The sequence below is a fragment of the Nannospalax galili genome, unplaced genomic scaffold, assembly GCF_000622305.1.
Source record: "Nannospalax galili isolate Female #2095 unplaced genomic scaffold, S.galili_v1.0 scaffold388, whole genome shotgun sequence".
Classification (NCBI taxonomy): Eukaryota; Metazoa; Chordata; class Mammalia; order Rodentia; family Spalacidae; genus Nannospalax; species Nannospalax galili.
Genome location: NW_008360304.1, coordinates 5,965,315 through 5,981,964, shown reverse-complemented (window position 1 = coordinate 5,981,964; position 16,650 = coordinate 5,965,315). Strand labels below are relative to the sequence as shown.

General features: G+C 42.6%; 1 protein-coding gene across 1 annotated transcript in view; it reads right to left on the bottom strand.

Annotated features, from left to right (window-relative positions):
• Siah3 (siah E3 ubiquitin protein ligase family member 3) overlaps positions 1 to 14,209 on the bottom strand; it is a 79,317-nt gene extending 65,108 nt beyond the window's left edge. Inside the window, exon 1 of the mRNA XM_008824398.1 lies at positions 13,982 to 14,209. Within this exon, the coding sequence (XP_008822620.1) occupies positions 13,982 to 14,116 (135 nt within the window). The 5' untranslated portion in view covers positions 14,117 to 14,209. The remainder of the gene's footprint in view (positions 1 to 13,981) is intronic.
• Positions 14,210 to 16,650: the final 2,441 nt, after the last annotated feature.

Here is a 16,650-nt window from a genome sequence, read left to right as displayed (position 1 = left end):
ATAAAAAGGATAGGAATTAGTGGAGGAGTTTACCAGAAGCCTAGGTGGAAGCTGCATTGAATAGGTCGAAGTTGGTCATTAAAACTTCTTTCTTCTTTGATTTTTAGGGACATAAAATTTAGCAAAACCGTGTGGCTGCTAATGCTGATGAGAAGGATGTTTCAAAGACCTGTGGTTCTCAGAGAACAGGTGCTACAAGGGAAGAGCTAGTTCTTTCAAAGGGCCCTTTTCCTTTTGTATTAAAAAAATCTCTCTCTTTTTTCTTCTATGTTTTCTTTCTCACAGAGGAAAAGCAGCCTGTGGAATAGTTTCCCATTGCTCAGAGAGCATTCCTATTCCCATTGTCATTGAAAAGCAAGTCAGAAATTGACCAGACAACTATGTCCTGGCTTCAGACTTTCTGTCCAACAGTTACACAGACAACCCATTGAAAAATAAATAAAAAGCAAGTCCTGGTGCACAAAGTCCTTGACAGTTGTGAGTTGGGCATTTAGGTGAAGTTGCTTGTGGCAGTGATTTCCCTGAAGTAGTTTACAAAAGTCATAATTTTTATACACATTGAATTTGGGAGGGATGGGCTCTTTATAGAAGCTTCCAGACAACTTATTCTGAGAGGAGAAAAGAAAGAGAAATATAATTTAAAGCACAAATTAAAAACATGAACTGCACCCTTCCATACATGGAGCGGGCCTATAGACAAGTGACTGTATCTCTCTCTATGTGCCATGACTCAGTGTCCTTGTATATAAACTGGGGTAGAGTTGGGGCTTTATTCTGGTTATATTTTTTCTACATGTAACTATTTTATAACTAGTTTAAATTATTTCACAGATCCTTTTAACTAGAGCATCTCATTCTTAGACACAAGTGTTTTAGCTATTAGCAGTGTATTACATTCATATTTTAATAATATATCTAAATAAAATGCTTATACACCACACTATCTTACACTGAAACACCAAGAACTCCCACTGAGTGAGAGTTTCTAAGGTTTTTTTAAACTTTGAGAAGCATAATAATTTTTTAGATTTTAATTTATCATTCTTATTGCATGTGCACACACTCACAGTCGTGCACATTTCATGTTCTGTGTGAGGATCAGAGGACAACTTTTTAAAAATTATTTATTTATTTTTATTTTATGTGTATGAATGTTTTGCCTACAAATATATAAGTGTAACATGTATATGCAATGCCTGTGAAGGTCAGAAGAGGAATTGGAGTTACTGATGGTTGTTAGCTCCCATGTGGGTGCTGGAAACTGAACTCAGGTCCTCTGCAAGAACAGCCAGTGCTCTTAACCACTGAGCCATCTGTCCAGCCCCAGAGAGGACAACTTTTTGAGAGTCAGCTCTCTCCCACCTTGTTGAGACAGGCTTTCTCTTGTTTCTGCTGCTCTGTGTTGTCCAGGATCTGGCAGACAAGCTTCTGGATAGTTCTGTCTCTGCCTCCCAGTTGGCCATAGGTGTGCTGGGATTACACATGCTCACCACCATACCTGGCTTTTGCGGGTTCTGGGGATCAGACTCATGTCGTCAGTCTTGTGAGGCTATCTTGATGTACTAAAAGCTTAATAATTTAACCAGCGAATCAGAATTTGGAAGCTTAGCTATGCACTTCTATATAACCACACTATCTTCAAAACACAGATTGATGACAGCTTCAAAACAACTGCTTGGATCAGATTGTATTTTACTCCTAAAATGCTCATTTATTTCAAAGTCCCTCCCTTGACAATGTCCATTTTCACCGTCAACATGTATTAAGTACACATTAACAACTTTACAACTTTTAAGATTTCAGATAGAAAGCTTTATCAGATGGTTTCCTTTTAGAAAAAATCTTTGAGAATATCATTCATATTAAAGAAGTTTTCAGGCCGGATATGGTGGCACACACCTTTAATCCTAGTACTTGGGAGGCAGAAGCAGGTGGATCTCTGTGAGCTGGACACCAGAGTGGTCTACATAGTAAGTTCCAGGTGAGTTACAGCTATATAGTAAGACCCTGCCTCAAAAAGGAGAACATTTCACAGGGAAGAAAGGAAGTTATTCTGATGACAGTACTTTCTTTCCTGAATGTGTTTTACATATGTATGCATGAAACCGCCATTGTGTCTTCTGGTCAATTAATTATAAACTGGGAATTCACAAAGGACACTTTTCTGAAGATATGTAAGAAATGCTCTCATAAGAGAGGCCCTCCTAGAAATACACAAAGAATCCCATAGTGCTTATAATTATGCAAATAAACACACTCCGTAATAGGCTGACATAAGACAGATTCTTGAACATATTAATGAATATCTTAACAATCACCATAAGTTATTTTCTATGTCTGAAAAGTAAGTTTATTGATTTTTCTATCTTCTTTTTTTTTAAGTTTTGGTGAGAAAGTCATTTTCTGTGTTTCACTACAAAGGTTCTAACACTGTTGATAGTAATTATTTTCTAGTATGTACCTTCTCATTTCCTAGGCAAAATGAAAAGACTCTCTCTAGTCTTCTCTCCCCTCCCAACAGAATGACCTCTGTTATGTGGCCAGCAGGGAGATAGTAAAAGAGGCACCCTCACCTTTACAATAGACTTCCAAAGGAAAGGGATGAGCCAGAATGGGATGAGCCAGACACTCTCTTTTTGTCATTCCTGAGCATTATCTTCTTAGGGGGGGACAGGGTTTCCTGAGGAGTGGCACTTCTGCCGCATCTTGAGGATCCTCAGGAATCCAGATGCAACAGTGGGGCCCCATCTCAGATACAAGTTAACAGGAATGTGCATTTTGAGAAGATTCCCAAGTGATTATTATCCTAAGGCTTAAACACCTTATAGTTATCACTTTAATATGGCCAGTCCTGGAGGACCCCTAAGGACCCCCTAGATCATTTAGGGAGTCTGTGATGTCAAAACTCTTTTCCATAATCATCTATGTGTCATGTGCCTCTTTTTCATTCTCTCATATGTGTGTAGTGGCATCTTCCAGAGGCTGGAGGGTATGCGACACTGCAACAGTGAATACAGGAACAGTAGAATCTGCCTGTTTTCTCTATGTCAGACAGTGAAGAGCTTTATAGAAAAAAAAAAGAAAAAAAAAAGATGTCACTTTTCCCACCAAATCTTTGGAACCTGTTGTTATTATTATCATTATAAGAAATGGGCCCTTAGCTGGGTGTGGTGGCCCACACCTTTAATCCCAGCACTTGGGAGACAGAGGCAGGCTGATCTCTATGAGATCGAGCCCAGCCTGGTCTACATAGTGAGCTCCAGGCAAGCTGGGGTTACAGGGAGACCCTGTCTTAAAAAGACAAAGAAAAGAGATTGAAATGGGGTCTTGTTGTGTTACCTAGGCTGGCCTGGAACCTCCTGTGCCCAAGCAATCCTCCCAGTTCAGCTTCCTGTGTAGGCAAGAATGCAAGTGCATACCATTGCCCCAGCTTGGAAAACTTTGAATTTTTAATATATATTTCCTTTATAAAGGTTTTGAGACTTTAAGCTTTACAGCACTGATCTAGCACCCTATAAACAGTATGGCTGGCATGGCCACTTAATCCTTTGGTCAATGGATGCTTCACATTTTGTGTCTTATTTATTATTTTATGTATTTAAAAAACACTCCGCTTTTAATTTGATTCAACCAATTATGGCAAAACAACCCTAAACTTATTTCCAAGAAAGGGAATTTAACCTGACAGAAATTTAACTATTTTTATTTAGAAGTCTAAGATACAAAGCATGTTTTCCTTGATGCCATCAGAATGAATAATCTTTTCATATATACACAGGTTGACTCTGATATATAAAATAAAATATTCATTCTTTATGTGATGTATTTTAAAAATATTCAGAAATTAGTAAGATGGCTGGAGCTAAAAAAATATTCAGAAGTTAGTAAGGCAAAAGCACTTGATGCTCTTGTAGAGGACCCAGATTTGGTTCCCACTAGCCAGGAACAACTATCTGTAATAGTGCTAGGAGATCTGACTCCCTTTTCTGGCCTCTGCAGGTACTAGGCACACATGTGGTACACATACATACATGCAGGCAAACATTCATACACACACTTTTTTAAAATTAGTAACCTAGGTGTTTTCTAAGAGAGTGGTGACAAACGAATGTCTAATCCAAGATGTTAGCTAAAAATAAATCCCTAATCTTTGGGGGAAAAAATGGAAAGGGAATAAACTGGGGTTCTTGAAGAACATTTTTAAATTATACATTTAAAGGATTTTGGGGGTATAGTGCTGGGGATTGAACTTGGGGCCTCCTGCATGCCAGTTAAGTGTTTTACCACTGAGCTGTATTTCCAGCTCATAAAATTATATATTTAGAAGACACAGAAATGGGAGTAGGCAGATTAATATTGAAACTATTCTAACCTACAGGATTTTATTCCTGAATGAAAACACTTCTTAGATACTGTTGCAAATTAATATTTGAGTAGATATCTTGACATACAGAGTGAAAATGGAGAACACTCTCATGTTCAGACACAACCATGATGAAAGCAGGTCCTCCAAGTCTTTATCATATCCAAGTTATAAAATACATTGATGCTTTTAATCTATCATGTATACTGTCTTAATGTACTGCTACTTAAAAACTGAGACAGCTAACATTTATATATAAACACTTGTTGTTTGGAAATGATATTTGAATGATTAATGTTGTGACAGTTTTTGCTAATTTAAAGCATGTTAAGGTTCTAAATGAGGGGGCTAGAGAGATGGCTCAGCAGTTAAGAACATTTCCTGTTCTGCCAGAAGACCTGAATTTGGCTCCCAGCACCCACATCAGATGGCTCATAACTGCCTTTAAATCTAGCTCCATGGGTTCTCGCACCCTCTACTGGCCTCCAAGGGCAACTACACGCCTATTCACAACCCCTTCAACACATAATTAAAAATAAAATAAATATACTTTTTAGACAGAATCTCACTATCTAGCCCTGGCTGGTCTGGAACTTGCTATGTAGACCAGGTTGGCCTTGAACTCACAGAGATCTGCCTACCCTTGCCTCCTGAGTGCTGAGATTAAAAGTGTGCACCACCACACCCAGCCTAGAAATAAAATCCTTTTAAAAAGACTCTAAATGACATAACTATTTAAAGTATCCTGTTTGCTTGTTGGGCATAGTGGCACATGCTTTTAGCCCCAGCACTTGGGAGTCAGAGGCAGTCGGATCTCTATGAGATTGAAGCCAGCCTGGTCTACATTGTGAGTCCCAGGCCAGCTGGGGCTACAAAGAGAGACCTTGTCTATCAAAATCAAAACAAAACAAAACGAAATAGCCTGTGTTGATTAACTGATTGCTTTGCTTTGGTTTTGTTCTTGAACTCACTATGTAACCCAAGTTGGTTTGAACTCATGATAATTTTTCTGCCTCAGCCTCCCATATGTTAGAAATACAGGCATGAGCCATCATACCCAGAAATTAACTGGTATTTGGGAAAATAAGTATATTTTTCTCTCCTAAGTGGCTTTTTGGGAAAAGTACATTGAATACAGTTTCCAGTCATATGTTACTTTCAAAACTTGTGATTATTTTTAAATTGTCTTATCAAGAGGGAGTTAAATAGCACTCAAACCAAAAGCCCCGTGATTGACTTCTCCTTCCTCCCACTTATAAATGTTCATCACTAACTATCATTTCTCTGCAAAATTTCCACTGAGTCTCTCAAAAATCAATACCGTAAAAGTTTTCTGAAAGGCTCGGCAATTTTCTTGAGTCTGAATGATTACAGCATTCTGTAAATCTGTGTGTGCCAGTGTGAGGGCCTCATCTAGCAGTCTGAGGAAGGAAGAGCTGCTGCCTTCCTGAACTGAGCCTGGGTCCTTCACAAGAACAGCCAGTGCTCTTAACTGCTGAGCCATCTCTCCAGTCCCTCTTTTCTTCTTTTAAGTAATTCAGGTAGATTGCTCAGCACACTGCTTGGTATTTAATAAGTCCCCGATAAAAAGTTATACAATAACAAATATCCAAACACATCATCTTCATGTTGGTTGCCCCAAAGCAGAACCTGAGATAAGGACTTAGAAGTAGTTGACTTAGGGGTAGTTTCCAGAAGCAGGGGATAGGAACAATGTCAATGCAGGCTGCAGTTCTACCCTCAGCCTTGAGGAGTACGTAGGATGCCTCCCAAAATGGCCCATCAGGGGCTGGAGCATCAGTACCTGTGATCATGCATGAGAATCAATGACACAGGCTTCCAGCTCAGTATTTTAAAGTGAAATAGAGTATATTCAATATTAGTCCTCAGCAAATTCGCTGGGTTGTGTGCTGTGAAGAGTGAATTTGAAGGGATGTCAAAGAAAGAAGTGCCGAAAAGAACAGGATTTTAATTAAAGAAAGAAAGGAAGAAAGAGAATGGTCACTTATGAGGAACTCAGCCATATTAGGCCAGCTCTTTACTGTCTTTCTGTTTTGATATTCTGAAAACCAGAGTGTGATAATAAGATACCACTTTCCAGTGACAACTAAATGCTCAATTCCACATCAAACAGTGTTCTTGCACATAACGTGCCTTCAGTACAAGGTAGCTATTTACAACTGTCATTGCCATTACTTATTATCCTCAGTATGTCTGAGACAGTAGAAAGCTTTTGTCTGAGAGTTTCAGGATTTGAGGCCTAGCTCAGCTTAATTCATGGCAAAGGACCCTGAGCTACTGAGTGATTACTTGCCTTGGATTCTTCAGCACATCTTGGCCAAGTCCTATGAGATACATTTGAGGAGCCATGACATCTGGTTACAAGGTCAGCTAGTATCTGGACTAGCTGGTCTGCTTTTTTTAAAAAGCTATATCACTGATTTGGTATGGTTTCTGTCTCTGTGGGAAACTTCTTAGTGGTAAGCTAACCCTGGGCTTTCCTTTCTGAACATGGCTTTTTGATGGACTTCTCCTCCCACAGGGGACCCTCTCCTGCTTTGTCCTGGGCCTACCTCTCCCTTAGGTTATCTCCCCTCACTGTTCTGATGCCATGGGCTGGTGGAGACAGCCCAGCAGCACAGAACTAATTCCTCATCATGGATTTGTGATTAAAAAGACATAAAATAACTAAGGAATTATTAAGAGATACAACATCTTCAAAGTACAACTGACATTCACAGATCACATTTCTAAATTATCCACAAAGACCCCCATTCTGCTGCTAAAAACATTGAGCTGGCTTCTGACAGCACTATCATGACAGTATAGCCTTTGGTAACAGAACTTGACTCACCATACTAATTGACAGTCTGGAGTGGTGGCTACATGGCTTTGGTGACTTCCTGTGGATGCTCAGATGTGCCTGAGTTACATATCTGTGCCAGCACTAGAAACACATGGAACAATTATTTCTTTAGTACCTCATGTGGCCACTTAGCAAAATCCCGAGGGCAAAGCCTTTCTGAGAAGATGCCTAACACTACTGTGGGCCATGTTACAGAGGCTCCATCCTTTACCAAAGTGGCTGATCCCTCACGGTGTTGACAAAGAGAAAACAACAATCTAAATGCAGAGCTTGAGGGGAAACCTGGCCCTGCTGCAGCCCCATAAGACCTTGGACTAGCCACTTGATCCTTTGAGCCTCACTTTTTAGATCTAGACTTTGAACTAGAACATTGTTCTAACTTTCTTTTTCTGAACACAGTGCTTTGAAACTTTGTAACCTTCAGTTTGAGAAGTTGGTTCACCCACACAAGTTATATGAAAGACTATGGTCATATCTGCATCATTTCAGAATGTTTAGCCCTGCTCAGCTTAGGATAAGCCTTAGAATGCCCCTGATTCACAAGGAAGGCATGTTGGAGGGACTCCATAACAATGATAACAGGAGTAATTACCATGACCAGGCGCTGAGGTGGCTTATATAGGCCATATTAGTTTTTTCCACAATACCGTTTTACAAGTGAAAAAAAATGAGGCTCAGGAAGGTCAAAGATATTGCTCAAATCTAGAGGTTCCTAATATAGAAATAATAAATGTTGAAGGAGATAGAAATTCTAATTACCATGATTTGATCATGGCACATTGTATAATGCACTGAATTATTATCCTAGACCCCATAAATATGTGTAAACTTACACATCAATTAAAAACTAGGAAGAGATACTGTTGAAGGGAAGCAACACTGAATTCCAGTCTGATCTGACTCCAAAACCCATAATCAGCTAAAACATCCCTTTCTTTCCCAGCAGTACTCTGGTCTTCACTTTCTTCCTAAAAGCCACAGATGACAAAAGAATGCTTTGCTTATCTCCATCCTTTCTTCTCTGTGCTGGGGACCAGGTTGTACACCCACTAGGCCCTGCACTTATGATCTTATACTCTAGGACCCACCCAAGTGGGTACCTCAGAACAGCCATCATTTTCATGTGTGAGCTTATGGATGTGAATGTTTGAGTATGTGTTTGGAGTGTGGGGAGCCTGTTCTTATAAAGGAAACCCAGACTAGAGACCAGCTAATTTTTTATGTATCTATTTTTTTACTTTTGTAGTACTAGGAATGGAACCCTGATCTGTGGGAATGCTGGCCATATGCTCCACCACTGAGCTATATTCTCAGCCTTCCCCAACACTCTTTTTCTTTCTCTTTTTTCTTTTGATTTTAGTTTTCTAATTAACTGGAATTTAAATGTTTTTTTTGAGACAGGGTCTCCCTATAGCTCCAGCTGGACTAGAATTCATTATGTAGACTAGGCTGGCCTTGATCTCATAGAGATTCACCTGCTTCTGCCTCTCAAGTGCTGGGATTAAAGGCATGCATCACCACACCCAGTAATCCTAAGGTCTTTTTAATTTTTATTTCAAGATAGGGTCTCACTAAGATGCCCAGGATAGCTCTGAATTCACTATAAAGGTCAGGCCAGCCTAACCGTTGTGATTCACCTACCTTAGCCTCGTGAGTGGCTAGAACTACACAGGCTGGCTCCCCTCTGGGGCCTTGGTTTCCTTGGCTGCATACAAAGTTAAACATCCCTGCTTTGATAGCCTCTCCATCATTCCCTGAGCTGCAAAGCCTACAGGGAAGTGAGTCTCCACTCCCCAGGTAGACCTCTTGCCCATGACACTGTATATCTCAACAGGTCACTGAACTGCTTAGGGCAAGATGACTTAAATAGAAAACTCTTTCACAGATAGTTACTCCCTATCCCATTCCTGTTAATTGCTAGAAAAGTATTCTGTCTTAACCCACCCAAGAAAGCCACCCAAATAACTGTGATGTCTCTCTGAGTTCACAGAAAGGTCTCAGTTATCCATTGTCTCACTTCCCCCAAACAGTCCCTGCAGATGGAGGGAATTCCACAAAATGTGCTTGTGGCTGCTGAGTAGATGCAGAACAGAGGTGATCTGCTCACCTCCACACAGCTTCTAGCTCCAGCCTGCTCTGCAACTCAATCACTAGCACACAGCTAACCAAATTATGCTCTGGGTCCAGGGTTGCCTGTTATGTGGCTCAGGAACTTCATTTGTAATCACCATTAACCAGAAAAGCTGCACGGCTGCTTGATGCCCATAGAGTGGAGTGTCATGCAAGACTCTCAGAAACCAAGGGGCTGGAAGAGGCTGCAGAGCCTTTAGAATAAAAGTGGAAGAGGGCAGACGTCAAGCCTGGGCTCCTCAGGTGCCTATGGGCAGTGAAGAGGCTGCAAACTGGGAAGGGATTGAACCTGGGGAAGTAAATGTTCAGAAGACTGAGAAGTGGACCCTCTGAAGGGGCTATGGGGTAAGAACTGGGTAACCCACATGCCAGCACTAAACAACCTTGTCAGCTTTGAGCTGCTTTAAGGCAGGCATTCAGGCTCCACAGGACATAGGCTGCCTCTAAATCTCCAAAAACAACACTTAAGGCCTCTAGGTCTCATCCTACCCCTGCTGTGCTGCATCAAGCAGTTAGCAAAGCCCCAGAGCACCTCAAGATTTCTACAGATCACACAGCAGAGGCAGAGGCAGTGTTTAGCTTTGCCACAATCTTTCTTTTCTCATCTTTCTCTCCTTAGAGGACCTCTTCCTCCCCCTCCTCCTCTTCTCCTCCCCTCCCCTTCTCTCCCCTCCCTACCCCTCTTTTCCCTCAGTCCCCTTCCCCCCTCCTCCACTTCTTCTGCTCTCTTCTCCTTCTTCCTCTACCTCCACACAGCTTGCCCTTCCCCACCACCACTGCACATACATTCATCCACATTACCTGCTCTTAGAATGAAAGGTGTGTTTGTGTGTGTGTGTGTGTGTGTGTGTGTGTGTGTGTGTGTGTGTTCTGTCTGTAAATCCAAGGTTAATGGATTGCAACAGAGAAGACTGGCAGGGACCTGGCTGAATGGTTACAGGGAGGTGGGGTACTTAAGCTGGATGCAAAGGGGGACAGTAGTATCAGGACTTAAGCTGGATACTTAAGTACTATGCTGGCTCTGCGTGGTGGCATCAGACAGGGCCTTTCAGAAGCTTGCCAGAAAGCATTTTGCTGGTGTTTCTTTTCAGAAACTTGCTTATCAAAGCCTGTTGTTTTGAGGAGGAAGTCACGCAGCCACCCCAGCTCAGGGTGTGCTTGGGAAGGGCTGAGGACTGGCATCAGAGGGGCTCTAGACAGCCTGAAGGCTGAATGGACTATCCATGACACCCCACAAAGGGTATGTCTGGTCTGCAGACAGGGCTCAAGGCAGAGGCCCAGTAGAAAGGAAGCAGGACAGAACAATCTCAGTTTAGAAAGGAGCGGAGGATTCCAGGAAGGAAGGAATACTGGCTGAGGGGCAGCAACCCAGAAACCCCCAGCCTGAAGCTGACTGGCCACAGCGTACCAACCACTGGGAAAGAAGAAGCAGAGAGCAGCCACCAAGAAAGCTGGCTCCCTGGGGGCCACTTTTCATGGGTTGGGAAGGAAAAGTGGGGGAGGGCATCCTTTAATGCTGATCTGGGCAAGGAGTTACAAGTACAGGCAGAGAGAAACACACATGGGGAAGCATGGGGTCTCATGTGCTCCATTGCTTAGCATGCACTTAAGGCCCAGTGTTCAAGATCAGCCACTCTAAAGGATCCTTTTAATTAGGATGGGCTATGGCTTTAACCAGAGTATCTGCAAGAAGTCCCTAGAAGACTCTTTCCATTTAGGCAAAAAGACATCAGCTTGAAGGAATCCCAGGTTACAAAGTAATCACCTTCATAAGATTGCTAGTGAAGGTAACCTGTACAAGTGTAGTGGATACATGATTTTTCGTGCTCAGTTTATGATTTTTAATTATAATTCAGTACTTTCCTGGGGGTCTTAAATGCTCTTAGAATTCTCAGGAAAGTCCAGGAAAAGATACGGTATAAAAACGTGTCCACACAGTCTTCCCAGTCCTCTTTGTAGCTCCATGCAGCTCATCAAATGGAAAGTGAAGCTGCAGTCTCTACATCCCCGTCACCATTTCATGTACCAGCCTGTCTTACAAAGTGCGGGAAAGCACCACAGATCAATAGCTATTCTGGGCTAACATCGTCACAGCCTTCCTTTTCCCCCTGAAGAAATGACGCCTGCCCTCCCCCAACCCCAGATCACAGTTTATTACAGCAAAAGCATATTTCTGTGGTCTATTTATGGAAAGTAATGTTTAGAAAAAGAAACCTTTTGATCTTGTGTGTACTTTTTAATCTAAACAATGGTGCTTTCAGATGACTGTTCTTAAAAATAACAATCGAACAAATAAAAAACCCAAAGCTGTGCTAGCTTCAGGTATGAGCCATAAGACTGATGATGACCTATGGTCACTGGACCCCAGAAGTGGAACTGGTGGAGACCCACAGAGCAGTTTGGCAGATGGCCTGTCCCTCTGCCTGCAGTGGCCCTCCAAGTCCCGTGTGCTGGGACCCAAGCCCTGGTAGCACTATAGTACCACATACTCTTTGTTTACTTGCAATGAGGCTCTAAAGAGGAAAATCCCTAAGTGGGTTTTTTTTTTTTTTTTTAAATTGGAAATGAAAAGCCAAATGAAAGTGTATATGAAGAAGTAAGCCATGAAAAATCAACTCTCAAAACACACCTTCCCTATTTCTGTGATCCTTCGAAGAGCCTACAAATTATGTGCAAAAGTGTACATGTATGTGCGTGTGTATAGAGGAGAACATTACAGTCATTCATTTGCTACTACCTCTTAGCATCTTCGTAAAGCTGTGGCAGAGGCAGGACAGATATTCTTGAGTCTGATTTAAAGGTGAGGAAGGGAAGGCTCTGAAAGATTAAGCTACTCATTATCACACAGCAAGCTGGCCAGAGATAACTCAAGGCCCCCAGCTCAGACTCTGGGTCCCATGGTTGGGGCAGCAAGACTGTTGATCAATATCTAAGCAGTCATCACTGAAAATTCTACACAGATGATTTTCCCTCACCCCACAGCAGGACCTTAGCACCATTTCCCATCATCAGGTGCAGTCAGTGGACCATATAAATTCAAGCTTTGGAACTGCTAAGTTGCATAAACAATTTTAAAGGTATTAAAATGCAAAACAGGAGTAAACAATATTTCTTGCCATGGGGAAGTAACTAATATAAGTTGACAAAATAATGGGACTCGGAAGAGGTCTTCAAAGCGGCCATGAAATGAAATTCAGAAGTATATTTTAATACATATACTGTACCAAGGATGACTGGTAGAGAATTCTCATTTATAAAACCAAGCCGTAAAGGAAAAACATGCTGCAATGGGAGGAAAGAGAAGAGAGAGATGAATGAACATGAGAGAGGGAGGGCTTCAGGACGATGGATTAGCTTGGGTACCACAGAAAGTCAGTTCCTAGGTCAGAGGAAGCACAGGAGTCCCAGTATAGTCCAGGCTCCCTGTATCCACCGTTGCCCCTGACCTATGGCCTCAGGAGCTCCAGACACCTGTTCCTGTTAAGGATTTCCAGGAATGGAGCTGGGAGGCCACCCCTGAGCACTGACCTGCTGTGTAAGGGGCTGAGAACTGTCTGATGGGGAGAGTTTATCACTGTCCAACCACAGCGATTAGAGTAACAGACTTTGGCCTCCTGGAGACAGTCCTGGACTCTGCTGCAGACACAGCCCCTCCCCCGTCCCTCAATCCTCCAGTACAACCAGAACAGGCAGAAACTTCCAGTGAGTCCTGTCTTTTATTTTTGGACAGAGTTTCACCTTTGGAGAGTTCAGCTGTGCCTTCCCAGCACACCCTTAGCCCACTCCCATCTTTCCCACATCCCTAGACAGGGGCTCTCCACTCATTTCCTTATTGATCTGGGCTGTAATGTGCAGTAGTCTTTTTAGACCTGCATCTTGGCATGCCTGTTTACAGTGGAAAAGCAAAGGGAACGTGGAGGAAGCAGGCAAGCAGCGAAGCAGCCACAGGCAACTCAGCACCCAGCTGCGCTCTAAGACGCTTTCATCATTACACAATTGAAGCAAAGCCCTTTTCCTGCTGCTGTCCTGGATGGAAGGCTCAAATCTAGCTGGCAGGAGGGAAAGGGGCTAAACTCCTCTCAGCAGCACACACACACACACACACACACACACACACACACACACACACACACTGTCTGAAGACAAGGGTGAATGAACTCTTTCCAGAAAGAGTCCTTGCCAACTCCCAGGTCCTGTCTCAAGGCGCCTCAGCTCTGTAACTACTGCACAGCAAATGGGATAGGCAGCAATTCGGGGAACTTTTCAGATCTTTTCTCCTGGGCACTGGTCCACAAACATTTGGGAGGAGACGAGGACATCTCGCCCCACTCCTTCCATCGCCCTCCCTTTCTGACTCCGCACTCAGATGACAGCCTGGGGAAGACACTACACCACCACTCCAGTGTCGCCAGCCAGTCCAGGAAACAGCACACAGTCCCAGTAATAATAGTGCCAAACCATCTACAGGGCAAGAACGAACCAAGGCATGCCTCCCCAGAGCCCCACAGTTCTAGCACCAGCAAACTGTGTTTGCAAGAGCTCGCTGCCCAGCTGTCTTCCCAGAAAAGACTAGAGCCCCTGCTAGAGATGGCTAGAAAAAGCAGTGAGAGGCGGTGACTCACCTTTAGGGTGTGTGTGGGGTTCACCACACAGACAAGTTGCCCAGCGGCGGAGAAAACCCGTTTAGCCTTGTAGTGCTGAAACCGGAGGTGAATGAGATCCAACACAGCCCCAAAGCACTGGGTAAAGAAAAGCATCCCAACTTTTGGGGGGTTGTTGGCACAGAAAGGCAGCGGAGGAGGCTGTAAGTCCTCAGGCTGTGAATGGAGCGCAGCCTCTGAGACACTCCGCTTCAGCCGGGCTTAGCGCGCCTTCATATTCATCATCAAAATAAGACGGTTAGAATCTTGCAGCAGTGAGGCAGCCAATCAAAAGGACAGAAATGTTATCCTTGAGGTACAGAGACAGCCAATAACAAATGCCTCCCCTACTGAAACTCCCTGATGAATTGAGCCTGGCGGAGAATGTATTATTGAACATTACCATAGATCAGCACATTGCATTTATCTTGTGATTACAGCCAACCGTACATAATGCTGGGGAGATAGGCTGACAAAATTGATTGCTTAATGTGTCTCCATTTATTAATTGACTTAATTTAACATGAGAGCCTTTCTTAATGCCCTGGCCAAAAAAGAAAAAAGAAAAAAAAAAAAAAAAAAAAAAAAAAAAAAAAGAAGAAAGAAGAAAAATGTAAAACGTTTAGACCTCCAAACAGTAAAGCATCCGACTCCAATGAATGAGGCAGATGGATAAGGCAGCTCATGGCTCCCCTCACCAGAGATGCTGGGAGAAAATCAAATATTACAAGACACTGATTCCAGATAAGGATTTGGCAGCCGCAGAAATGTGTATCTTTCAATCTAGCGTTCTGATTCTCTGCAATTTGGATCGCAGCCCTTTGATAAATCTAACACTCCACTCTTTATGTTAAAAAAAAATCTGACAAATGCATTTGAAATTGAGGGGAGGTGCATATATTTTTTTAGGATACTGTAATTACAGGTCTTTTTAAAAATTATTATTAAAGCATAAAAATGCACAGAGCATGCTTCTAAAAATAATGAAATCCCCAATGCATGAATGCACACATAGAAAAGCCTACACGGAGAAGAGACAGGCTTGTACATCAGCAAAACAATTACAGATGCCACCGAGAATCTGCGCTTGCCATTCATTTGCATATTGGTGGGCTGCAAATTGCTAATTAACCGCTAGATTGTTGGAGACATTAAAACAGATTAAGAACACACACAGCACATCACTTACTCGGTGCTGTGAAAGCTAGCAGCACTTTTCTGTGCTGGAACAGGCAGTGACCACTCCAGTCCTCAACTGCAACGCAGCACTGCCGACCGGGGCCCAAAGTGGGCTGTGGGGCCGCCCATCGGCTCTTGAAGGGAAGCTGCTATGCAGTACATAGAGGGCTTTAGGGCTTCTGGGGATGAGCCCCCCGTGGTATATTTAGTCAATGCCGCAAAGTCTGAGACTTGGAAGGATTGTGTTTTTGCTCTTTTTGGCTGTTTCACCAAAAAGAATCAGACGGACAGAATTCTGTGGTCAGACAGACCCCCCCCACCACCACCACCAAGTGGACTCCAGCAGGATCAGCCTCTGGAACGAAGCTGCAGTTGAGTCTGAGCCTGTGGTTCCTTCATGATCTCTCTGCTGCCCCAAGATAGCTGCCAATACAGCCCCACACAGAATCCTAGACTTCAAACATGAGGGTGTTTTTGTAACTCTGTTGCATGGTTCTCAGATGTGAACTTTGTAGATGACAACATCACATTGCAATGGCAAAAGGTGAGATGTGCCTGGGTCACAGGACTACAACGGCACCCATGGACCCTGTGGATTCTAAGATATCGTAGAGTGTGTGACCTGGTCAGGCTCTTAAACTAACAACAGACTAAAACACAACAAGAAAGGACATATATGCCCAGGTTAATGAAAGCAGGTTAATTTGAATTCAAATTTTAAACCAAATCAATATCTAAAGGAATAAACTGAATGCTGAATAAAATTGAGTGCTTTTACTTTTAATAATAAATGCACTTGGAAAATATGATATGACAATGTTTGAACTGATTAAATTTTCTTCAATGTGATGTCTTTATAAATAGGATGTATGGTGCACACCTTTAGTTCCAGCACTCAGGAGTTTAAGACCAGCCTGGTCCACATAGCAAATTCCAGGCCAGCTGGGGCTATAGGGAGACCCTGTCTCAAAAGAGACCCTACCCCCAAAAGAAATGTCAAGCAGAGCTGGGCGTGGTGGTCCATGCCTTTAATCACAGCACTCAGGAGGCAGAGGCAGGTGGATCTCTGTGAGATGCATTATTCTCAGTCTCCAGTACTGCAAAAATCAAGCAGTTAATCAATCAACCCTGGAAAAAAAAAAAAAAAAAAAAAAAAAAAAAGAAAGAAAGAAAATAGGATGTGAGTTCCTGTCACCATAGGGTGTTTGTTAGTCTACAATATTAGAAGCTGCTTATAAAAGTTTACATTATCTGGAATAAGCTTTCAGAAATTAAGTAGGAAAGTGTTCAATATGATTTCTTTTGTCTTCTTTTATCTTTAAAAAAGATTTATTTCATTTTTATTTTATTTTTGAGTATGTACATATGTGTGAATATGTACATGTGAATACAGTTGCCTATGAAGACAGAGGTGTTGGAGTCCCTGGAATTGGAGTTACAGGCCGTTATAAGCCACCCTATGTGGGTGCTGG